The following is a 16548-nucleotide window of genomic DNA, read 5'->3' on the forward strand; positions in this document are numbered from 1 at the left end:
ATGTTTACAAATAACAAATCTGGCAACACTGGCATTCTCTTCCATTCTGACCATTTTGTCAAATAAAGCACATGTATCTCCTAAAGGTGGAGAATCTTTGAAACAGGATTTAGACCATCCTGGTTCACTAAACAAATGACATTTATCCATAGTTATCAGCTCTTTATGGCTGGCCAGCCTTTATCTACTGAGTAACAGTGAAGCTCTATGAGATAGATTACTGTCTTTAGAGAAATAAGAAATCAAAGAAAACATTATTGAAAAATGACAAACATGGACAAAATCAGAACAAATCATCATATTGACCAGACAATGGAATTCAGAGACTGTTGTGCCCACATCGTTACAGAGACCTGCCCCATCAACATCCCGGATCAAGCACTCGGCTGTCAGCGCAAGATTCCAGCAAGATGAGAGGAAGTGGACTCATTTTTTACATCGATGATGGTTGGTGTTCAAACGCAGTCAAAATGGACTCTGTTTCCCAAGTGTCAGACTGTTTATTGGGAAGATGAAACTTTTATATTATCATCTGTTTGCTGCTGTTTACATTCACCCCAGATTCAAATTCAAAAAATGCACTGTGGAATGTTTGGGGTGTATACGTGTCTGTATATATGTATATAAGTAACTGTATATATTGTTTTATTTTATTGTATATGCTACCATATTTTAATATAGGCCTACACTTATGCTGTGTGTGTATCATGAAGGAATTACGATTTTCATTTCCTTATGCAGCCTTGTGCTGTATAATGACTAATAAACAACCTTGTACCTTGAAAAGAGGTTTAAACGTTCTACATATACTCTGTGAACAGAGGAAACCCTCAGCATGTCAGAACAGAAGTGTAATTTCTCTTTGTTGTGCTAACATGTAACATGAGAGATAAAAGTTGTCCAGCATTTGTTACATTATGCTATTTTTGGAGTAAACTAATTGTATACACCAGACATGTAATCAAAATGATGTAAGTCACACAAGGAAAGTGTATTGCCAGTGAAAACCTGAAAGTGATGCTTTCCTGAAAATATACTTGATAGTTGTTTTTTGTGTTTGTGGTGATACTGGAGCTTAAAGTGCACCTACCTTTCAGTTTACTTTTTCATCACTTCTTATATAATGCTAATGTTAACGCTGGAAGGTATAACTGCATCTCTACTAATTTCTATGTTTTTATGTTTCTGGATCTGGAGCTGACCCAAATTTACATATAACTCTTGATAAACAAGATAACTAACTCAAAAATGTATTGCATGTTGCATCCCTCTGCCTTTGCATCAATTGTCATGCCTTGAGAAGAATAAAAAAAGTATTTGTATCAACAGAAGTTGCTTGGCAACTAAATCCCTTGACCCCTTTGCCTTGTCTTGCCTACCCTGACTGATTAGCCCTCCAGTGTGTAGAAAACACATGCAGTTGTTCACTCAGCCACACAGTGTGTGTTTCTAGCAGTGGCATTTGCATAATACATCTACAACTGCAAAATTCTGCAGCACAGAAAGACGGAGGACAGTCCTACATACTTACGTTAAACTAGATGCACAAGGGATTTCATCCTGATTTCATCATGAAGGTCTAGTCAGACAGACGGAAGAGGCTCTGCTGAATTTATAATCTCTATCTCCCCTTCTATCTCTCTGTCTCCCACACACATGCATTCACACAGTGTCAAAACTTGATGCATTGGTTTCATTTGCATAAAAATAACATTAGACTGCATTGCCATCATTCTTTCCAGCCAGATATTGACGCTTTTTCGACTGGGACGCTGTTTTCAGAACACAATTAGGTCAGAGTTGTTTACTCCCCCCTGTTTCAATCTATGCAATGTTTTGATATGAGTGTGCAAGTGTTCAGCCAGATGGGCTATGAGTTCCACAGAGCTCAAGGACAGTTTGGGGAGTGACTCAGTCAGCAGACCCGAGCCAGCCAACACACACACACACTGAATTCACCAGTAACAGGAATAGTGGGGCCTTTTGGGAGCTGTGGGTTTTGGGTAGGGTTTCCTCCACTAATAGAGAAAAAAATACTCTGATTTGATTAGTAACTATATACTACAGATTCTGTTGATCAAGCAATTTAATCTAGAATAATAAAGAGTTGAATGAAGTACGTTTCCTGGTAGAACAACCAAAATATTACATAAAATAACACCTGCATTATCTACAAATCTCCTGTGAAAATGTCATGCTGAACTTTGTGTTAGAGTGAGGCTCTGGCTAGTGGCTTGTATGGGGGAGAAGTGAGTTGGGATGAGTGATGGGGGGGATAGGGGGTTAGGAGAACACAGGCTGCTGGTGCATGCTCCACATTCCTCAGGTGTTGTCAGCATAGCTTGCTCAGTAATTACCTCTCTGTGAAAACATGCACACAGCCACACTTTACTAGCAAACTAAAAGGCAGCAACCAAGAGAAGCTGTTAGGGGGGACATCAGAGACAGATGGGAGCACATTTATATTTACATTTAGGCATAATACGAGCTGGAATGATTATTTTTCAAGAGAACGAGTGTGCCAGAGTAAAATTTGTTGAAAAAATACAGGCATGGTGTACTTGTGCATGCAGTGCAGCTACAGATGCAGAGCGTGGCTGTGTGAGAGTAAGGAGCTTGAGTTATACAGCAATCCATCTTCTCTCAAGGATATGGGCAGGCTGGGTAATGACTGTAGCCAAGCAGACCGTGGCATGTGAATCTAGCAGTGTGATACAGATGTTCAGCTGCAAAGATGGTGGTCAGCCTTCATACACAGAATCCTTTATTAACTTTGTATACAGGGAGCAGATTCTCGTGTTCTTCTCTCCGCATGCAGCGTTGTCATTTTTTCTTTCAGATGTCATCACTTTCATTATTGACACCACTGTCACCAAAGAAGCAGGTTCTCTCTGTCTGGGAACTAGCCCACCCTCCCCACTCTTTGCCCTGCTCTGTCTCCTTGGCTGGCTTGCTAAAAGCTGAAGGATTGTGTGCAGATGTGCCTGGAGAGAGGCCAGCCCCTCTGCCCTGGGAGAACATGTGGTCTGGGAGTGTTTACACTGGCACTCTTTCAAGCTGTCTCCCACACAGCATGCTGGCGTCTGTCTTTCCTGGATGACAATGCTCATCTCTCCTCCCACAAAGGGGGCATTCTCAGGTTGAGGTGACACCAGCGATCATGTTGATTTGAATGTAAATAAAAAGTAAACACATTTGCTGACATCAAAAAATGGTGTTTTCCAGTTAACTTGAATAGGAGCATTAATTATACACATGGAATGATAGTTTGATTGCCCCCCCAAAAAACTTTTACCATCCTGCTATACTTACAATTTCCCCCTTAAGCCTCATTGTGTTTATAGTCTGTTTTGATGGTAGGAGTGAAAATATGCTTGGATTCAACAGATATCATTTCAGGCAAGTTTTTTACAAATTCTCGACATACTTCAGATTCTCCCCTGTGATTCAGGCTCTCGATAAACATCTGTATGCTGAAAAGCCCTGAAAGGGACACTTCTTCTTGACACTAGTGGCAGCGAGGTTACTGTCAACGTGTTTAGTGTGAAATACACGCCGGTTGATTTTAGTACCCATGATTAAATGCCAGTGGGAAAAGTAGAGGCCCACTGCGGAACACCATAGACTTGCTGAAAGAGTCATTTATGAGCATTTCAGTTCCAAAACGGCTGCGGTGGAGGCAAAGATCCTCTCATGTTCTCCTTTTAATCAAATTTCTCTTTGATCAGAACTTTGTCAGAGGATGTGCCATAAAAATTTTACCAAATATTGCATTAAATTGTTGGATTCTTTTTGTTGAGTTTGTGAAATGAATTACAGCCTGCATGTCTCTCTGTAATGTAAGTATTCAGTGCCCCCTGCAGGTTTGGATGGTTTATTAGACTACCCAATCATTGTAACATCTCAAAAGAATCATTTTACTCAAGATTACATATTCTCTTTTCCTGTAAGGACCAATTTTCCCTTGTTAACTTACTCATATTCCACGTCACTTAGTTTTTTACATCAAAATCCAGTTATTCATACAAATAAATAGTTTTCATATCTCAAAGTAGTGTGCAATTAATGTATAAAGTGAACCATTACAAACATTGGAACTCTGTAGACTATTGGAAATATCTTTGGCCTAATTGTCAACAGAAATGGCTATTTGTTTAATATATTTGGGGGATACATTGTGGATGGGGTCTTAACCTGGAATCCAGATTGATTTGGCTTTTTTGTCTTTAGCTTTGGTAACCAAGCAATTACAAGTGATATAATACAAATATGTATTTGTTTTGTCAATAATTACCTTTACTAGAAGCTGGGAAGACTATTGTACTGTTGCACAGGCTCATCCAAAAAACATGTAGCTGCATCTATTTCATAACAATCACATCCACTTCTCATTTTCATGTACCACTAGGGGGCGTGGTTTAGTGAAGAACGGAGAAGTTGAGGACACCCACCTCTCTCATTAAACCGTCTTACTTGCTTTTCTGTTTTGACTTGGAAAACTAGGTGCAACTCTGAACGTGTGAGCGTGAGAAAAAAACAAGACAAAGTCGGTGAGCTTGCAATGAGATGACACCATTTTAGTTTAAAATGGTTTAGAACATAAGATGCAAAACAGGAATTTCAATCCAAATAGCACAATTTGTAAGTGATTGGAATCCTCAACAATATGATACAGCGATACAAACTCAGCGATACAGCGAGAACAAATGAAGTTTGGACTACTGTAACCATACAATTGTAGGCTATAACATGATTGCTTCGGTTAAAAGATGGATAGTCTATGCATTTAATAATCTCATAGATTTTACTCACTAACGAGCCGCAGGTTATGCAGTCTGAAAATATCTGTTGCTGGCAGGAAAACACTTAAAAGCCTGCATTATGTTCAACAACTCTGCAAGCGTGTCAGGATTCGACAGCTGTTAAATTTTCTGTTTACTCATTTAATTTTGTAACCACAAAAGCAATCAGGATTCTGTAGAAATGTTGAGCCAACATGGCTGATCCCACAGCGTCAGTTGCAGGCCGCGCTGCCTCTCTCTCCCACCTCCACGGCTGATGAAAAAGCGCATGAAATTGGAGAAAAGGGAGGTGTGCTAGGGCATGCGCAGACAGTGCTCGCCGCTCAGTTAGCCCATTTTTAGGGAGTCGAGCTTACGTCACGGGCTCGTTCACAGTGCTGGGGCTTGAGATTAACCATCCACTAATGCAACCACAAGAGCAGGGAGGCATTGGCGCTCCGGGGAAAAAAAACACTTTTACTTTTTAATTTTTGTTTTTAGTTTGGCAACGAATGAGCTGAGCGGTGCAGGAGACCTGCAGCGCTTCTGGACGTGTGGACGATTCCAGTGGCATGGTGTGGTGAATCAGAGACCCCAGCAAGCACAGAGAGACAGAGGTTCCACTGTGCATCATGTTTGAATGCCGATAATCAATTAGCGATATAGCCTACATGAATGTGCTGCTGCCTTGCCTGTAGCAAATCTTTTTTTTTTGCAGAAGCCCGTCTGAAGCGGCCACCGTGCCGAACTGAGGGTGCAACTGCACGGACAATCGCACCCGGACTATTGAAGGGGTTCGAATGAGGTGGTTGATCGGGTTGTTAGGTTTGAGAAATCCAGCCAACTTTTCCTCTATTCCTTTCTAACAGCAGTGCCATAGAGCATTGCTCAGGAGATGGCGATGAGGTTGTTCTACTTGGGATTTATACTCTGCTTGGAGATCACATCTCCTAACGGTGCAACCGTAGGTAAGAAGCCTGTTGTGTTATCTTGCATACTCGAGAAAGCATGAGCACTTTTCTCTCTCTCTCTCTCTCTCTCTCTCTCTCTCTCTGTCTCTCGCGCAAAGCATCTGTGCACAGGCCTGTGTTCACCAGAGTTGGAGCCAACACCGCAAATAGGTTATCTTCACAATAACACAGTGGTGCCACAAGCGGTCTCCCCCTGAGGACGAGGTCGATCATTAGGAAAGCGTTAAATCAGAGAGTACCGCATAAATAAGCAGTGCGCCGATTATTTTGGCATTAAATGTGTCTGCGTGTTTAGCTGTGCTTCTGTCTGAGCAGACAGAATAGGCCTGCCTGGAAGGATGGCAGACAGTGGGGTTATTCACGGTTGGAATATTCAGCAGGTAAAAGGCAAACGTAACACTTTCACGAACGACCCATTTCTACAAAACAACACGATTTCTGACAGACTGCGAAAAAATGGCTGTATCTACCCCCCCCCCCCCCCCCCCCGAAATTCAATCCCCCATGTATGTTCTCTGTATGGCTACAGCTGATAGCTACTGAACCAAGTATGCTGTGTTTTTATTTTTTTATTTTTTTATTATTAAAAAGAAGAAGCAGCACGCTTGAGGTTCATATCAAACCTGTGGGAATCATCGGTCAGATTAGTTTTCATGTTTGTTTTCAGATACTTGGCGCGTATGAAAACAGTTGTGTCTGCTCGTGAAGGTAATCTTAATGGCGCGGCTTGTCCCGACGTGTAGCGTCAGTATCTGCCTGGGAATCACAGTTTATAAGTGACAGCCTGGTGATGTCTGATAGTGAAATGAATAGTCGTGCTGTTACCCCATTAAGTCCCTTAATACTCCCGAATCCCCGATGCGATATTAAATGCATCATTACTCTTTTGACAATGCATTGCAGACCTGTTGAGCTAACAGCTTGCCTTTTTGTCTTTCTTGAGAACTTGAAGTGAATCATGGAGGTGCAAAATAGCACATGTAGGCCTATTTGTGTTTTGTTCTACAGATAATGCAATTTAACTTTGCACTTGTAAATGGTATTGTGAATTAGCTTTGCCCAGAAAGCATATGCTACATTCTGAATGACAGCCTATGCATTTTCATTATCTGGAGTCTGTTGTTAAGTCATCCATAATATTTTGTGGATGTAGAACTGTGAAAAAGTCATGCGCTAGAATTGGTTTGTCCAGCTCAGACCTCACAGCCTCTTATGTGCATAATTGTAATATCAGTCTGGCAGTTCATTTCACACCTTTGGTGTATGTTTACTTTGGTGCCTGAAGGAAAAGCAACACATTAGCTACCCCTGTTAACGTCTTTACAAAAAGTGCTCCTGCCCTTCTCTGTGTTGGGAGATCTTCTAAAACTTTCATTAGATGTTGACGGAGCCTGATCAGAGTTAAAGCCATAACTGAGGTTATTGGGCAAGCTCGTCCCACTTCCTCCATCAGTATGTAACATCTGGACACAGGGAGATAATTAATCCAACTTAGATGTGACTTTGGGGGGGGGGGAGGTGAAGCGAAATAAACTTCCAAGAATCAGTCTGGGATACTCCGTGAAACGGACACATAGTTACATCACAGGGAGTCAGGGATGGAAATGATCTACGTGTGTTATGTCATTAGTAACAGTTGATTTATCTGCCTCCGACTGCAGTAGTGTTGGATCTAAAAGGGAATTATAGAAATGGTCAAGTGAGTGGATACAAACCCTAAGGCCAGCAGCCACTTGTACTGGATTTGTCTGGATCACCACTGAGCCACAGCATGAATTTACGAACGAGAAAGGATTAGTGAGGGGAAGGTCAGAAGGCCATAACAGTTAAACATTGGACAGACCCTTTTGTTTGCTCATGATCTTTTAGAGTTCATTATTGTGCCACGTAAAGGTAGGTCTGAGCAATAAAACTAACAATAATTATTGCAATATAATTTTCCTCAATAACAATATAACAAATGTTATATATTCAATAAATATTTGATTTATATTATATTTTTTATCGTGATAACATTTTTGGCCATATCGCCCAAAAGGTGTCATCCTTTTTAGACAAAATCCAGTCCAGTCCTGCACAATACTTTTAGAGCCTAGTAGTTCTAGTGAATCTATGATTACAAAGGTGATATGAAGAAAAAAATGCTTGCAACTAACAATTATTTTCATAATTGCAGATCCTTTATAGAATTAAACTGATTAATTGATTGGTCTACCACACGTAAGAAAGATGCAAAAACAAAATCCATCCATCCATCCATCGTCAACTGCTTATCCTGCGTACAGGGTCGCGGGGAGCTGGAGCCAATCCCAGCTGACATTGGGCGAAAGGTGGGGTACACCCTGGACAGGTCGCCAGTCCATCGCTGGGCCATACATAGACAAACAACCATTCACACTCAAATCCACACCTAAGGACAATTTTGGAGACACCAATTAACATAGCCTGCATGTCTTTGGATGGTGGGCAAAAACAAAATGCCCCAGACAATTTCATAGAGCCCTCTTTATATTAATTGTTTTGTTTGAACCAGCAGTCCAGAACACAAAGATATTTTGTTTCTAACAATAATGACAAAATAAAGCAAATATCAACATTTGAGAAGCTGGAATCATCAAATGGTGGGCATTTTGCTTGAAAAACATTGAATAGATTCTAGAACTTGAATGATTAGTAGATTAATCGATTAGTTGATCGTCAGAAAATGAATGTACTGTGAACTATTTTGATAATTGATTCATTGTTTTCAGTCAAAAATGCCAAAACATTCCGAAGTTTCAGCTTCCCAGTTGTGAGGATTATAAACTTTTCTTTGTCTTAAGTGATGTATGTTGTCATAAACTCATTCTGATTTGGTCTTGGAGTCTTGGTCCGACAAAACACGTAATTTGAAGACGGTTAATTTGGAATTCGTAAATTATGATTTCACTATTTCACTATTTTCTGACATTTTACAGCCCAAGCTATTTAATTTAGAAAGTAACTGACAGCTAGTAGATAACGAACATAATTGTTATCCACTAATTGATTATGAAAATGGTTGTTGATTAATTTTCTGACTATCAACTTAAACAATCAGCTTATAGTTTCTGCTCTGGCAGACATTACAGTAAACATAATGCTATTTATTATTTCATTTCAACTTTAGAGGCACAAGATTCCTGTTGGTGAAAAGTATAAATGTGGGTCAGAGGCTAAAGAGGTTGAATTCCTAAGAAGCCTACACTCTGTTTGCCTGACCTTTTAATGGGACCTGCCTTTACATTTTCCTCAGAACCGTCACTGGAAACATCTGCTGGAAAAATTCAGCGTCTCTCATACAAATTCAACAGGTTATAGAACTTGGGTTCCTCTCTCCAGCTCTTCCAAGTGGAGGTCACTGGGGAGTGGTTACTGTACTTCTGTACACCTGAGGCCAACTCTTAATGCACTCTTATCAGGTAATGCTGATAATCCCCAGAGTGATTTTCTGCTCACAAAGAAACATAGGATAGAAAAGCGTAAAACATTTGGATTGAAACATAGCCAAAGTGTCCAATTTGTATACATTCCTTGGCTTTTATATAAAGCTTGTGCCGCAGGTGTTTTGCATTTTGGTCTTGACCATGTGAAAATATTTGTGAAATGATAATAGCAGATGGTGGGATTCTCGACCGTAGCTGCAGAAAAGATCTTCTTATCCCACTACTTCCTGCACTGCATTGCAATCAACTGTGACTAGAGGGTAAAACCAGATTAACAGAAATGTCTTCACTGTTGTTCCACACATATCGAAGGCACAGGACCGCAGATGATACAGTGTCTGTTGATTGTTATTAGCAGTGGTGTACTGTAATTGGTGTTTTCTGCTAGCTACATCACTGTTTACCCTGTTAAGCTCCTAAGACATAAAAAAGGGGAATGGATCAACTTCTTTAACATAATAGGAAGAGTGGGTGTGTGTTAATGCAGCTCTGTAAGATTTATTGAGTTTTTGAAGGTGATAAAATCAGGCTTGCTATGCATTACTGCTTTCCTTTCCTGTCATTAATATGATCTGTCTCTTAAAAATGAGGTTTTTTTAACATGCTTCACATGATTATAACACATCTTTGTAGAGGGGCAACCGGAAATAGATCTGTTTTTCCTCGCACTTCATAAAGAGAGTACAAAGAGTTGTTCAAATGTTGCAAAAGGTTGCAATGTTTACCTGACACCTAATGCAGCCATAAGAATACTGGCTCTCTGACTCCTGATTCGACTTTGACATCATTAATGGTGAACTCTTCACCTGGAGCCTCAGGCTGACCACTCTGTTTTTGGAGACTTTGCTCTGCTGCTCTTTGTGTGTTATTCGTGTTGGCTTTACCGGCTCACGCTCATGTACACCTCAGATGTTGCCGATGTTGTGGGCTTTGCGCTTGACTAAAGAATTGATTTGATCACAGTTGCTTTCACACCTGGTCAGAGGAGAGGATCTGATATATGGAGATAAGATTCCAATTTCATGGGCTGCTGCAAAGACTCAAAGCTGTTTACTTTTATCAAAGTCGCGACCATTGCTCTCAGTCATCAGTTTGTGGTTGCACATGAAACGAACATTTATGCCATCTGTGTTGTGGCAAAGGTAAGTAGTAGTATATTACAAGTAGTGCCCATGTAAATGTTCCCGTTTCATGGATTGTATCAGAAATACTGTACAGTAGCTGACCACATATTTTCATTTTCAGTCTCTTGGCTGATCACAAATAAAAACATTTAAAGGGCATAAAATACTAAAACATCTACAATATATTACAAATACATTGTAAACATTATTAAGATCTGGGACTTCAGATCTCAATAACTATTCAATTCATTTGATGTATATTACTTGGATATATAACAGATTACATTTTCATAAATACCCAAAACATAATCAACAAAAACTCCTAATAAAGCATTGAAAAGAAGACATTAAGTATGACAATAAAATAGTGTTTATATCATGCAAAATAATATTTGTCACACATGTACTGTACATACGTTTTAGTATATCATAACATATCTACAATATATTTCCAGAACAAGTTGTGATGTTCCCTAAAACTAGAAAAAAATGAATTACCTTACTAAAATTTTCCCTCACTTAAGTGTTTGTTGTCTGAATAAGCAGTGTTACCAAAAGACATGTTTTCCATATTGATGTTGTGCAGGAAAACACTTGTCGAGACACTGGAGGCAAATCTAACGAGCGCTAGTTTCAGAGACGTGAGCTCTCTGAAACTGTGCTTATATTTGAGCGCAAAACAGCCACATTCACTTTAAAACTATTTATAGCTTTTGAGTTTGTATTTCCATGTCTGATTCTGTTATCACCTCAAAACTCTGCTGCATGCCACCAGGAACTAGTTGGATGTTCTCAACAATACTATCAAGATTGCAAGGTGTGTGTGTGTGTATGTGGAGTCTTTGCCATTAACTGCTTGCCAAGGTCCACAGCGTCTATGTAAACGTAAACTGCTGAAAGTGGAGCTTCCAGTCCATTGTGATAGTCTGTCATTTGTAGGCTAATCATACTTTGTACTCATCAGTGAGATTTAAATCACTCATGCTGGCACTTTAGTACGTTATGTGCAGTTGAGACCTTTTTCTGTATTGCAGTCAAATTTATAGGGTCTCACTGCTGAACAATGAAGTCATGTGTTGAGACGTAAAGTAGATGACAACTCATTTGTGCATTGTTTATGAGTCATTCCTAACAATTATTAAAGTAGGAACACTCCTCCCTCCTGCTTTCTTTAGAGTGAATCTGATGCGGTATTCATAGAGATTGACTTGTATTAAATCACAGAAACACTGACATCCTGTATTGATACCATATTCTTGTAGCCTTGGATGTCTTTTTCCTAGTAGCTTTGGAGGACAGAGGCAAGGCAGGTTTTTAAGTCATCTTATTCGCTGTGAATGCCTCAATTTTTGCGGGTGGTGTGTGAGCTGTGCAATGCAAAGACTACAGGGTGGGTGTGGAAGACCTCCGTAGAAGCCTGAGCCCATTAACATTTTATCTTACGTCCATCAATCACACATTCATTGTATGTCTTTTACTGCGTGGCCTTTTACTGCTCTGGCCTGTGATGTCCTGCAGAGCCTCATCAGGTTACCTCCGAGGTCGTTGCTGCGCCCTTTTGTTGTGCGATGACACAAACACAAGGCTTTCAGGCACAAGAGTAGGTACTAATTCAAACTCAGTCTTCTGATGTTTATGCATGTTCAGCCTCTTTTGAAAATGGCTATTGTGGATTAGAACTTGAATAGCCTATGGACATTGTATGCGTGGCGTGAGGTGGTTAAAGTGATCCAGTGCTTGGCCATGGCATGGCTTGACACAAAGCTAAGTGGTTGTTTTCCACTGGAGGGGCACTGCACAGTGTGGCCATTGAAGAAACTGATTCAATGGCTGTAGCAGTGGCCAGGGCAGGGCCTTTATCACACTTGTTCTGTGCTTTCTACCCTCTTGCATCATAATATTCCACATCTTGCATCTAAAAGGATGTGACTTTGGTAAAAAGAAATAGTCCGTCTTCCATCTGAATAATTAATATAGCACAGAATTCAGAAATAACAACTTCCCTCTGCCCTTATTCTCTTCCCTATGGTCCTTGTTTGGTTTTAATTGTTACTTATAATGCATGGATTCTTGCTTTGAAATCCTGCTAAACTGAGCACATAGAAATCACTTCAAACTTGACCTTGGGGGTCTAATTACATACTGTAGTTGTTTTGTTTTTGTTGTTGTTGTTGTTGTTTTTTCAATCTGGAACACTGCGGACGACCTGAGTTCCACAATGGAGGACCACAAAGGGGAAAAGTGATGGGATGATGAGAAACAGTCCTTTTTGTTCCTCCACTTTCTCCTGTCTCTGCCATTGTACCCATCATGACCATTGAGACCCAGAGTCCCATTTATTTATTCATTCATTCAAGTCATTTCACATTCCCATTCGTACTGTTATCTTTTAACAGCATTTAATAGAATCCATGCTCTATTGCTCAGCCAAGAAATTATCCACAAGGGGGTTTGGGTTGGTTGAATGCTAGGATGTGCACAGTGTTGGGGGCATGCTTGTGAAACAAAAGTAAATTTCATATATCAATTTGTTGTGGTGAACATTCCAGCTGAGTCTGTGTGCATTTGGATGACTGTCATTATCATTGTGGTGCATGGCGTTTTTAACTAAAGCTAAACCTATAATAAATATTATAGCTAAAGAAAACGTTTAAAATGATGTGTAGCATGAAGTCAGCCCTCTCTTACAGTTTGTATTTGCACTCTAAGCCAGTCTTGCAGCAGAAAGAAATAAGCAATAAGTCATTTTACCTTGAATTTGTTGAATCTAGCTGCTCGTCTGTAACAGATTGTCTTTTGGAGGCAAAGCTGTACACATGAAATCAATTAGAAGGTGCTGGAATGTGCTGCATGGATCTGGACTTGATTTGCAGAGCCGGAATGGCCATATTGAGAGAGACAGATCGGGGAGTGGGTCAGTGTTGTGTCCCAGCTGGTGATGGTGTTTCCATCACTGGGCTGCTGAATTAGTGCCACAACACCATTTCCTCACCATCCCACCCTGTTCCAAGTTTTTGGGATTAGATAAAAACAAAACAACACCTTAAATGTCCCCTTGCAAATGAAAGGGTGGCCTTGAAAGTACTTGTTTTTAATCAGGCTCTCAGGATGGACAGAGCTGGGCTCTGTGTACGTTTATGCATTTGCTCAGTCGCTCGTGTGTAATGCTTTTTTCTATGCATAGTGCTCAAGGGCAATTCAGTGTGCACTGTTTAGACAGTGCAGAGCTCCAGTGGCCCTGCATAAGGAAATACAGTGTGTGCTCCATACAACTGGCAGTATGCTCAAAATCAAACCAAGTAAGCCAACTAGAGCCTGAGCATCCACATAAAAGGAAGTAACTCAGTGATTTATAGTGTAGTTGTACGTCAACTCAGGATTTAAACATTTGTCCGTGAATACCTGAATGACAAGGCCATTTTTTCAGAATCGATGCTTAGCCCTCTGTTCTGCCATCAGAGCACATAAAAAGATCAAGTGCACATATAAATATATAATATATTTAATTTAACCCTAAAAAACTTACTGAATGTCATTCCATGTAGAACAAGCTCTCAGCACTTGAAACCCCTTAATGGATCTTTTGTGGTCAGTAAAACAGCAGTGACTTAACCAGAATTTCTTGGTTAGACAAGATAAAGAGGAGGAAGAAGAATAACTGTTTTTTTTCTCATTTTAATCACAAACATCCTGATGTAGTGTCCTGGAATGTCTTGTCCATGTAAGAACTTGAAAACCATTTAAAACAAACTCAAAATTAACATACGTTTAGTTGGGTAGAAAACTCTAATCCCTTGTCTAATGGACAAATACTTGAGACATTTTTACAGTGTACCAGACTTCAGGCATTTTTAGGCTTACGGTCACCTCAAGGACTTTCTCAGCCTTCTTCTTTAATGCCTTTCCCGAATCACTCACCCATAAAGATATTTTAAATGAAATACACTGTCAAGTGTATACAGTGCAACATATTGTATCTACATCAGAGTGACAGAGACAGGTGTTTTTGTTTTTTGTGGAAGACAGCTGTTTTAAAAACATCCTGTTTTTTTTGTTTTTTCTAAGCCAACCAAATAAAGATATTTGTACATGGTGTAATTTCTTTTCAGAAACTGTGTTTCCTGTAGAGCTTCCAAAGCTGCCCTCACTGATTAATGGTGTGAAATTAAAAACTCTTGAGGATTTTAACTAAGGCTGTGGAAGTTAGTTTTCTCGTTTTCTTCCCTAATTAGATAATAATAAATACCCATAGAATGGTTGTTTACCTCAGTTTATTCTAATGTGGAGGGAGTAGGTGTTCGTGTTTCAAGTGTATATCATACTGATCTTACTTGATCATAAACAGCAAGGTGGGATTATAATAGTATTTAAATGTGATAATCCTCCTGTTTTGTGGATAGACGTGTTGAATGCTGTGGCATTTCCTACCATTTAGTCACAGCAGTGTGATCAAGTTGCCTTTCAGCTGTGGCAGGAAATGCTTTAGTTTGAATGGCATTCAAAGGAGGGGACTCGTTGGAGGTGAACACACTGGGTTTATAGGATTTCTTGTAAGTGGAGTATGTACCTTGATTCAGTGAGATTGGTGTTTGCTGTTGGGCCAATCCCAGGGGCCTAAAGAAAGGCCTTTTTCATTCCCTTTTGTAGGTAAAGTGGACTCCAATGGTTTAACATCCCAGCCTGATTGGTACCCTCCAAAATGTGTCAGAATTCTGGCAGTCACTTTGGGGGGGAAAGGCGACTTCACAGGCTGAATGAACAATTCACATCTCTGTTTTGAGATATTTCAGTGGGCTTTGAAAGAGGACTGGTAAGGGAGAAGGCTGCCCGTCTTTCCCCAAGTCTCTAACCCTTCCTCTTCCACAACCTCCAATTAGGCTCAGAGGTTCTCCTCTGCGGTCATTTCATGCTGGTGTGTAAAGCGATGATAGAATTAGAACCCACAATGTTTTATTTCTAGTTTGATACCGACTCACAGGGAACAACTGGCTCAGTCCAGCTGCTTCACACGGGGAGCAGAGAGATGGAGGGAATGCCTCCACATAGAAGCCTGTCGGAGGTTTCAATGCTTTTACTCATTTCAGCTCAGGGCGCGGTCAATCTGGCTGTTTGTTTATTTGTGTAGGCAGATTAAATGGCAACATATAAGCACAGGCAAATCCAGTGTATTTACCATCCATACAAAATGTACCAGGGCATTGGTAAGCTGAAGGGAAGCAAAACTAAGAAGTTGGCCTCAGGCATGGCTAGCCAATCTCATTCCTTCACCAAGGAGTTGGGTGTGTGCATGTTGCCTAAACTAAATCAGCAAATGGTCTATATCCATTATTTTAAAGCTCACTTTCTCACTCTCATCTTGAATTTTACATCCTGTCATATTGTATTGACATATAATAAGGACTCTAGAGTTTAAATCTTATCCTCTTGCATCACTTTAGTTTTCTAAGCCATTGTGTGAAGATAAGTAGGAGGTGAAATCCTGCGAACCTGCTTTCTCTAAAACTTAAATATCAAGAGAACGAAAGCTGTGAGCTCATCCCTGCAACCCTTTAATTTCTAATTGTATTTACAAAAACATGGCACTCGGAAGTCTTAGTGTTTGACTTAAACATACACTTCACTGTCACATGAAAAAAGTCCAGGGTCTAAACCCCTTAGCCTGACAGTCAAAAGGAATGTAGTCGCAATGATACACTAGCCTTGTGCTCTCTTGTGATTTCAGTCACATCCCAGCCCCCTTGCGGTGCACCCCCACCGCCTACCCCAAACACCTCTCTGCCTGCCAAGTACGTAGGGAGGCAAGTCATCCAGGGCGAGAGAGGGCTCAGTCCCTGCAGAGAATCACAATAAGACCTTCGGTGTTGTCCTTCCCAGAGCGCTGCTGCACAACAGTACAGTACCAACAACCTCCTGCTTGAAATGGCTATTGTGGTCTTTTGAGGGGTTTTTTATGTTGTGTGTAACATTTTTGACCAGTCATAAAAGGAAGAATAACAATTGTGTATATTTGGCAAGCTATTTTCACCCTTTCTTACACTGTGAGAAGATGTTAGCATAGAATTTCAGCCTCCTCCATTTTACTTTAAGTGAAGGATTATGTCGTTAAAAGTACTTGAAAATGTATTCTCACATGTTGTGTTTCATTAGATCAATTCACCTAAATTAAAAAAAAGTGTATCCATGCAAATAGTTTTGGTTTTGTTTATCC

General features: G+C 40.2%; 1 protein-coding gene across 2 annotated transcripts in view; it reads left to right on the forward strand.

Annotated features, from left to right (window-relative positions):
- The first annotated feature begins 5167 nt into the window (after positions 1 to 5167).
- Positions 5168 to 16548, forward strand: part of lrp1ab (low density lipoprotein receptor-related protein 1Ab) — an 88794-nt gene continuing 77413 nt past the window's right edge. The window contains exons 1-2 of one of the 2 annotated variants that reach the window (XM_038722557.1): positions 5168 to 5398; positions 5500 to 5749. In XM_038722557.1, the coding sequence (XP_038578485.1) occupies positions 5677 to 5749 (73 nt within the window). In that variant the 5' untranslated portion in view covers positions 5168 to 5398; positions 5500 to 5676. Of the gene's footprint in view, positions 5399 to 5499; positions 5750 to 16548 lie in introns of those variants that run through there. The other variant, XM_038722558.1, reaches the window with a different exon arrangement.

The sequence above is a fragment of the Micropterus salmoides genome, unplaced genomic scaffold, assembly GCF_014851395.1.
Source record: "Micropterus salmoides isolate LMB-PRFRI ecotype aquatic unplaced genomic scaffold, ASM1485139v1 Ms_hic_scaffold_16, whole genome shotgun sequence".
Classification (NCBI taxonomy): Eukaryota; Metazoa; Chordata; class Actinopteri; order Centrarchiformes; family Centrarchidae; genus Micropterus; species Micropterus salmoides.